We start from the raw sequence: 8787 nt of genomic DNA, 5'->3' as shown, positions 1-8787 counted from the left end.
TAAAAAGCCAAATCAATGTTAAAATACCATTTTGTGTGGCAATAAACTGCTCCAATCTGTTACGAGAGGACTGTGGAAAGATGTTTCACAGGTATTTGTATATGCTGATGAATAGGAATAGTGTAATTTTACTCTGGAATATCACTGCAGTATTGTAGCGACCCATGGGTCCCCCAAAGCTCGAGACCAGCAACAGAATCTCCTGGCCCAAGTCGGTGACGTAACCGGCGGCCAAACCGCGGCGCCGAGGTTATAATCCTTTGCACCTGTCGGTCACATGACCACCAAAGCGTGCCTCGCCTGAGAGGCGGGGCTTTGGTTCTGATGTATGCTTTTTGGTTTGGATATATATATGCGAACCCGATAAACGGGCTTTCAGAGTTCCCGAGATGATTATGCAATAAACATCTTCTCGGACGAGTTTGTGTCTTGTCCGTCACTTCGTCCGTCTCAAGCAGGAGCGCTGCTCCTTCACTGGTGACCCCGAGTTTACGACACGCGATGGACACGGCAGTGTCCCTCAAACTGCCCACTTTCTGGGAAGCACATGCCGCCGTCTGGTTCGCTCAGGCGGACTCCCAGTTCGCCCTGCGTGGCATTACGGAGGACACCACGAAATACCATTACGTGGTCGCTGCGCTCGGCTCCGTGACAGCCGCCCGCTGCCTGAGCCTCCTCCAGAGCCCGCCCACTGACGGCAAGTACGACGCCATCAAGGCACTTCTTCTGGGCGCTTTCGCCCTCTCCCCGGCTGAACGCGCACGACGCCTGCTCGACCTTCCTGAGCTCGGCGATACGCGCCCGTCCGAACGTATGGACTACATGCTCGCGTTGCTCGGTGAGCATCCCTCGGATTTCCTTTTCCAAGAGCTTTTTCTCCGCCAGCTCCCGGCCCAGGTCCGGGTCGACCTGGCAAGCACGACCATCACGAACCCCCGCGACCTCACCAGGGAGGCCGACAAGATCGATTCGGCAAGCCAGCTCGTCGGAGCGGCGAGCCAGCTCGTCAGGGTGGCTGCCGGGAGCCCGCCTGCCGCCCAGTCGGCGCCCGCGGCGCGGTTTCCCGCCCACCCGCCCGACGCCCGCGACGCAGCTTCCTTCCCGGAGGCCGCCGGGCCGGCGCGACTGGCAGCGGCGACGCCGCGTCACCCGATCCCGACGCGTCGACCGGAGCCCCCGCCAGACCCGGCCTGGTGTTATTTCCACGCCAGGTTCGGGCGGCAGGCCCGATCATGTCGACCCCCGTGCATGTTTGGCAAGTCGGGAAACGGTCGGGCCGGCGCTCACTACCAGCCATGAGCGCCGGCCGTTCCGGAAACCTGCTATTCATCGCGGACCAAGCGTCGGGGCGGCGTTTTCTCTGCGACACCGGCGCTCAGCTGAGCGTCATTCCCGCTTCGGCCGAGGACAGGCGGGCCGCCATTTGCGGCCCCTCCTTAATCGCGGCCAACGGCTCCGCCATCCGCACCTTCGGCCCACGCACCGTTTCCCTCCGCTTCGGCAGCCAGCTCTTTCGCTGGGAGTTCGTGACGGCGGACGTCCCCATGGCTTTGCTCGGGGCCGATTTCCTTTGCGCCCATGGGCTGCTGGTCGACGTTAAACGTCGGCGTCTCGTCAACGCCGAAACTTTCAGCTCGCTGGCGTGCACCTTGAGCCGTTCCGTGCCCACCGAGCTTTCCTGCGTCCTCCTGTTGGCAGACGACTTCGCGCGTCTCCTCGCGGAGTTCCCGGCCCTCACGCGACCGACGTTTTCGGCCGTCGCGGTGCGTCACGGCATCGAGCATCACATTCCCACTACGGGCCCACCGGTGTACGCCCGAGCTCGCCGTCTCGACCCAGCCAAACTCGCCGTCGCCAAGGCCGAGTTCGCCGCGCTGGAGCGCCTCGGCATCGTGCGGCGCTCCGACAGCACCTGGGCCTCGCCGCTGCACATCGTCCCGAAGCCGGGGGGCGGATGGCGGCCATGCGGCGACTACCGCCACCTCAACGATGCCACTACCCCCGACAGATACCCAGTCCCGCACATCCAGGATTTTTCTGCCCGGTTGGCGGGGCGGACCATTTTTTCAAAAGTGGACCTGATTCGGGGGTACCACCAGGTGCCCGTCCGCCCGGCCGACATCCCGAAGACGGCCGTTATTACACCTTTCGGCCTCTTCGAATTCCTCCGGATGCCCTTCGGCCTCAAACGCGGCACAGGCGTTCCAGCACCTGATGGACGGCGTGCTGCGTGACTTGCCGTTCCTCTTTACCTACCTGGACGACATCCTCGTCGCCAGCACGTCCAGAGCCGAGCACCTCCTCCACCTCCGGACGCTGTTCGGCCGCCTCAGCGAGCACGGCTTGATCGTCAACCCGGCCAAATGTCACTTTGGTGCGGCGACGATCGACTTTTTGGGCCACCACATCACCCGGAACGGCGCCGTACCGCTACCGGCCAGAGTCGAGGCCATCGCCGCTTTCCCCCGCCCCCGCTCCGTCAAGGCGCTGCAGGAGTTCCTCGGGATGGTGAACTTTTACCACCGCTTCGTGCCCCGAGCTGCGTAACTCATGCGGCCCTTGTACACCGCCCTCCGCGGCCAGCCGGCGAAGCGCGACGTCGTCTGGTCCACGGACATGGACGCTGCTTTCACCGGCGTGAAACGGACCCTCGCCAACGCCACGCTGCTGGCCCACCCGGTACCCCATGCTCCCATCGCCCTCACCCCGGACGCCTCCGACTATGCCGTGGGCGCGGTTCATGAGCAATGGGTAAACGGGGCCTGGCAGCCGCTCGCGTTCTTCAGCCGGCAACTCCTGCCCAACGAGTTGAAGTACAGCACTTTCGACCGCGAGCTCCTCGGGCTGTACCTGGCCGTCCGCCATTTTCGCCACCTCCTGGAGGGCCGCCCGTTCACGGCCTTTGTCGACCACAAGCCATTGATTTTCGCCATGGCCAAGGTCACGGAGCCGTGGTCGGCCCGCCAGCAGCGCCACCTCTCCGCCGTGTCGGAATACACCACGGACATTCGGCACGTCGCCGGAAAGGACAACGCCGTGGCCGACTGCCTTTCTCGAGCCGGCACCAACGCCGTCCACCTCGGCGTCGATTTCGCCCTGATGGCGACGGACCCGGCCACCGACGGCACGGTGCAGGTGCTCCGGTGGTGGACACGGGCCTCCGCTTGGCTGACGTCCCCTTCGCAGACACGGTCCTGCTTTGTGACGTCTCCCAAGGCCGACCTCGCCCCGTTGTGCCGGTCACCTGGCGGCGGCGCATTTTTGCTTCGTTCCACGGCCTCTCACACCCGGGCCGGAAGGCGTCCCAGAGGCTGGTGTCGGCACGTTTCATCTGGCACGGGTTGCGACGGGACGTCCGCGACTGGGCCAACGCCTGCACACCCTGCCAGCAGGCCAAGGTCCACCGTCACACCCAGGCTCCGCTGGCTCCTTTCACCGTGCCCGAGCGACGTTTCGACCACGTCCACGTGGACCTTGTGGGTCCCCTGCCCCCATCGCAGGGGTTCACCCTCCTGCTTACCATGGTGGACAGGACCACCAGGTGGCCGGATGCCATGCCCCTCGCCTCCACCACCACCGCCGACGTGGCCCAGGCGTTCATCGCCACCTGGGTCGCGCGTTTCGGTGCACCGGCGGACATCTCGTCGGACCGCGGCCCACAGTTCACGTCCGAACTGTGGGGCGCGGTCGCCCGCACGTTGGGCGTTACCCTGCACCACACCACGGCCTACCACCCCCAGGCCAATGGGTTGTGCGAGCGGTTCCACCGCTCCATGAAGGCCGCACTCATGGCCGGCCTCCAGGACGACGGCTGGGCCGACCGGCTCCCGTGGGTCCTTTTGGGCCTCCGCACGGCTCCAAAGGAGGACCTCCAGGCGTCCACCGCCAAGCTGGTGTACGGCCAGGCTCTCCGCGTCCCGGGCGAGTTCGTGCCCGACGCCACCAGCCCCTGGTCCGCCGCGCGCCAGCGCATGGACTTCCAGGAGGCCGCCCAAAGTTTCGCCCCTGTGCCCACGTCCCGCCATGGCGACCCCCAATCCTACGTCCCCCCCAGCACTCCGCACGGCGGAGTACGTCTTTGTGCGCCACGGCGCGCACCGGGGGCCGCTCCGGCCACCATACGACGGACCCTTCCGGGTCCTACGACGGGACAACAAGTCCTTCGTCGTCAGCATCGGCGGCCGGGCGGACCGGATTTCGGTGGACCGCCTCAAGCCGGCCCACATGGACGTCGGCCAGCCGCCACGGCTGGCTCTCCCACCGCGGCGCGGTCGCCCCCCATCCACTGCACCCCCCGTCCGGCCACCCGCCACCACACCGGACCCCCTCCCCCCCCCCCCCCCCCCCACGACCAGCCAGGGGTCGTTTCGGTCGGGTCATCCGGACCCCCCTCAGGTTGACCTTCCTGGACCAAGTCGATTCTGGGGGGGCATGTGTAGCGACCCATGGGTCCCCCAAAGCTCGAGACCAGCAACAGAATCTCCTGGCCCAAGCCGGTGACGTAACCGGCCTCCAAACCGCGGCGCCGAGGTTATAATCCTTTGCACCTGTCGGTCACATGACCACCAAAGCGTGCCTCGCCTGAGAGGCGGGGCTTTGGTTCTGATGTGTGCTTTTTGGTTTGGATATATATATGCGAACCCGATAAACAGGCTTTCAGAGTTCCCGAGATGATTATGCAATAAACATCTTCTCGGACGAGTTTGTGTCTTGTCCGTCACTTCGTCCGTCTCAAGCAGGAGCGCTGCTCCTTCAGTATCACAACTTCTTATTTGGCGTTCATTACATGAAGGGTGGGGTTAGAGTCCAGAGGAGGGGTTAGGGTTAGGGTTAAACAGCCGCCTGTATTAAACAGAATCGTAAGTTCCTAAAGGAGTGGGATGAGGGAGGGAAGGAGTGGGATGAGGGAGGGAAGGAGTGGGATGAGGGAGGGAAGGAGTGGGATGAGGGAGGGAAGGAGTGGGATGAGGGAGGGAAGGAGTGTGATGAGGGAGGGAAGGAGTGGGATGAGGGAGGGAAGGAGTGGGATGAGGGAGGGAAGGAGTGGGATGAGGGAGGGGAGGAGTGGGATGAGGGAGGGGAGGAGTGGGATGAGGGAGGGGAGGAGTGGGATGAGGGAGGGGAGGAGTGGGTTGAGGGAGGGGAGGAGTGGGTTGAGGGAGGGGAGGAGTGGGATGAGGGAGGGGAGGAGTGGGATGAGGGAGGGAAGGAGTGGGATGAGGGAGGGAAGGAGTGGGATGAGGGAGGGGGGGAGTGGGATGAGGGAGGGAAGGAGTGGGATGAGGGAGGGGAGGAGTGGGATGAGGGAGGGGAGGAGTGGGATGAGGGAGGGAAGGAGTGGGATGAGGGAGGGGAGGAGTGGGATGAGGGAGGGGAGGAGTGGGATGAGGGAGGGGAGGAGTGGGATGAGGGAGGGGAGGAGTGGGATGAGGGAGGGAAGGAGTGGGATGAGGGAGGGAAGGAGTGGGATGAGGGAGGGGAGGAGTGGGATGAGGGAGGGGAAGGGGTGGAGTGGGAGTCTGCAGACAGTGGAGGGGGTGGGAAGAGGAACCCTGCAGAAACACCGCATACTTTTGCTTGTACATTATAAAGTTGGTTATATTTGATCACTTGGGTTTGCAGCATTTTGGTACGTAATAAAAAAACGACAGGTAAATTCATGTTTTCAAATTTAACCAAAAAAAAAAACTTTGTGAAATAAACATTTCAAAAATACATTTCATTAAAATGTCCCGAGTTATTTACGCTCGCAAATGAATAATGTGTTCTCGAACTTCATTTTGAAGAGGAAAGGATAAAGGAAAGTGTTATAGTTACTTTGATAAGTTTACTATTGAAAGACTATCACACAAAAGGTGAAAAGCGCCATCGCTTTTCGTTCCAAATTGCTCGCAAACGTATGACAGAATTCTCCTCGCCCAGCATCGCGGGCTGACCAAGATGGCGCCCGGTAGCTTCACCGCGCTTCGTGTGTCGCGAATGGCAATGAGTGTTCCATGTATTTTCAGTTCTATAAATCAAAAACGAAATGCATTTATTTCTTCATTCACTGTAATTATCCGTTAGAACGTCGATGAACTGCAATAATATTAATAGCGTGTAAATGCATCTCTGCATATTGATTTAATAAACCACACTTAGATTATAAAATCGTGTCCTGTATTAAACAGAATCGTTAGTTCCTAAATTTATTTTTCAGATTGTATTCAGAAAACGCGTAAAAGAAGAATCTCTCAAAGAGGTGATTTGAAGTGCCTTCCTAGATCTAGATGCGGTGTATAAGACAACACTGTTCGGTCTGTTATATCATTTGTCTCCGAGTTTAGAATTTGGCAAAGGAAGTTATCGTAGGTAAAAAAAATTGTGCATTGCTTTTTCAGAGGTAAATAGTCCTAATTTTTCAGTGGTAATGTGAGAACGTAGCGTAATTTGTGAGTCGCGTTGGAGGAAGAAGATTCCGTAGTAAAGAAACAAACTGGCGTTCTGTGAACCTGGCGGTGGGTGCTGTGCTACATTTAGCTGCTTTTTCGACATTAGTACGAGGAACCTTTCTCAGGAAACTATTACGTTGGTTATATTTTGCGAGTCATGCATTTAACATGAGCAAGCATTTCATTCAGTAAGGAAGAGGAAAACTAAAACTGTTGAGGTAATGTGTGGATCGACTCGTATATACGATACGGATATGTGTGAACGGTGTGCGTTTGCTGTCTTGTTAGTTGTTTGCTGGGTAGATGAGCAAATGTTACGTGTGCATGAAGTACAGAGCACGTGATATACATGTGTTATGTGACGAATACGGAATAGTTACGTATCAAATGTGCATCGATCTATTTTCTATTTCTCCGAGAACTAATGCACATGTCATTGGAATCATTTTAAGCCCCAACGTCAGCCCCGTTATCTTTTTTTTTTTTCTCTCCTCTCCTCTCCTCTCCTCTCCTCTCTCTAATGTTAGTGTTATACTCGGTGCTGTCCACAATACACGTGGCGCCTTTCCGCCTGACTTCTTATTCCGGGCCCTACCCGTAGTGCCGTTGCCCGCCCGTGCAAGAACGGCCACAAGGCCATCACCCCATCCCCCCCCCCCCCCCGCGTGGGGTTGGAGGGGAGGGCTAGCGGCCGCCGCCTGCCCGCGCATGGGGGAGGGGGGGTGGGGTTATTGGCCGTTGCCCGCTCACGCTCACGCACAAGAGGGTCTAGCGGCCACCGCCATGTCCTGAAGGGCCACGACACCGCTGCCCTCCGTGTATGTGAGGCCTCACCTCAGCTACCCGCCCGCCTGCCCACATGTGCGAAACCATGCCGCTATAACTATAAGCATGTAGGGCCAAGCTGATGCTTGCACGAGCGTGCGGGGCCAACTTGCCTCCGCCTCCCATGCATGTGGGGCCAAACTGCCTCCACCTCCCATGCATGTGGGGCCAAACTGCCTCCGCCTCCCACGCATGCGGGGCCAAACTGCCTCAGCCTCCCACGCATGCGGGGCCAAACTGCCTCCGCCTCCCACGCATGCGGGGCCAAACTGCCTCCGCCTCCCATGCATGTGGGGCCAAACTGCTTCCACCTCCCATGCATGTGGGGCCAAACTGCCTCCGCCTCCCACACATGCGGGGCCAAACTGCCTCCGCCTCCCACGCATGCGGGGCCAAACTGCCTCCACCTCCCACGTGTACCAGGGCCAACTTGCCTCCGCCTCCCGTGTGTATAGGGCCAACTTGCCACCGCCTCCCACGCATGTGGGGCCAAACTTCCTCCGCCTCCTGTGTGTGCGTGGTCAAACTGCCCCGTCTCCCGTGCGTGCGGGTCCAAATTACCTCTGCCTCCCATGCATGCTGGGCTAAACTGTCCCCATCTCCCACACATGTGGGGCCAAACCTCCACCTCCTCCTCCGCCTCCGCTTTCCATGTGTGTTGGGCCAAACTGCTTTCGCCTCCCCTGCGTGCGGGGCCAAACTACCTCCTGCGTGTGTGGCGCCACACCGCTGTCTGCACGTGCTGTGGCACTCTGCTACCCGTCCGCTCATCCAGGGCAGCGCTGACTGCCCATACGACTAGAGCCATGCCGCTGCGCGTACATGCAGGGCTGCCACGTGGCATCGCCTTCATGCATTTGGCCTCGCCCTTTCCTCTTTGAGCTTGGCCTCGCCCCAGCACGCTTTCCCTTGAGTGCCCTTTGCTTCACCCCCAAGCCCATAAGTGTGTGACACCTCACCACTCACCTCACCATCTCGCCACCCGCAGTCTTATTGCTTCGTTGGCCGCAGCCGCCATGTCTTGCCAGCCGCAGTGCCTTACCGGCCACAGTGGCGGCCCTTTGCTGCTCCTCGCTTGTTATGATTTTTTTTGATTGCTGCTGATTTTTGTGCCACTGCTGTTCTAGATGTTGCTGTTCTTGCTTCCACTGTGCTAGCGTTTTTAATAGTGGAAGAGCTGTTTTGTGACTGATCTGTTTGTTTCTAGACTTTCTTTTTCCTGAAGACAAGGAATTGGTTCCTGAACCGAAATGGGAGCTGTGCTTTCTTCATGGCGCCTGATTCGGGTAAGAGATGTTGCTTTGTTAAATGAATTTAGATAACTAGGGCATGCCCGTACTATATCTATATCTAAAATTATATCCCCCCCCTCTATTTACATGAAATGGTTTGGTCCAAAGCGAACGGCTTGCGAGTGGTGACAATCCCCCCCCTCTATTTACATGCAATGGTTTGGTCCAAAGCGAACGGCTTCCGGAGTTTGGTAAAGAAATCGCCATCGCGTGCACAAACGCGCAGGAAAGCGAATGAA

The 8787-nt window shown here is 59.0% G+C and overlaps 1 protein-coding gene across 1 annotated transcript in view; it reads left to right on the top strand.

The window, feature by feature from the left end:
- The first annotated feature begins 6467 nt into the window (after window positions 1-6467).
- Window positions 6468-8787, top strand: part of LNPK (lunapark, ER junction formation factor) — a 68031-nt gene continuing 65711 nt past the window's right edge. The window contains 2 exon segments of the mRNA XM_068122680.2: window positions 6468-6649; window positions 8464-8542. Coding sequence (XP_067978781.2) covers window positions 8507-8542 — 36 coding nt within the window. The 5' untranslated portion in view covers window positions 6468-6649; window positions 8464-8506.

The sequence above is a fragment of the Myxine glutinosa genome, chromosome 7 (genome assembly GCF_964187855.1).
Source record: "Myxine glutinosa chromosome 7, kmMyxGlut1.1, whole genome shotgun sequence".
Taxonomy (NCBI): Eukaryota; Metazoa; Chordata; class Myxini; order Myxiniformes; family Myxinidae; genus Myxine; species Myxine glutinosa.
Note: the sequence above shows the minus strand (reverse complement) of the source record. Positions and strands in the feature narration are given on the sequence as shown.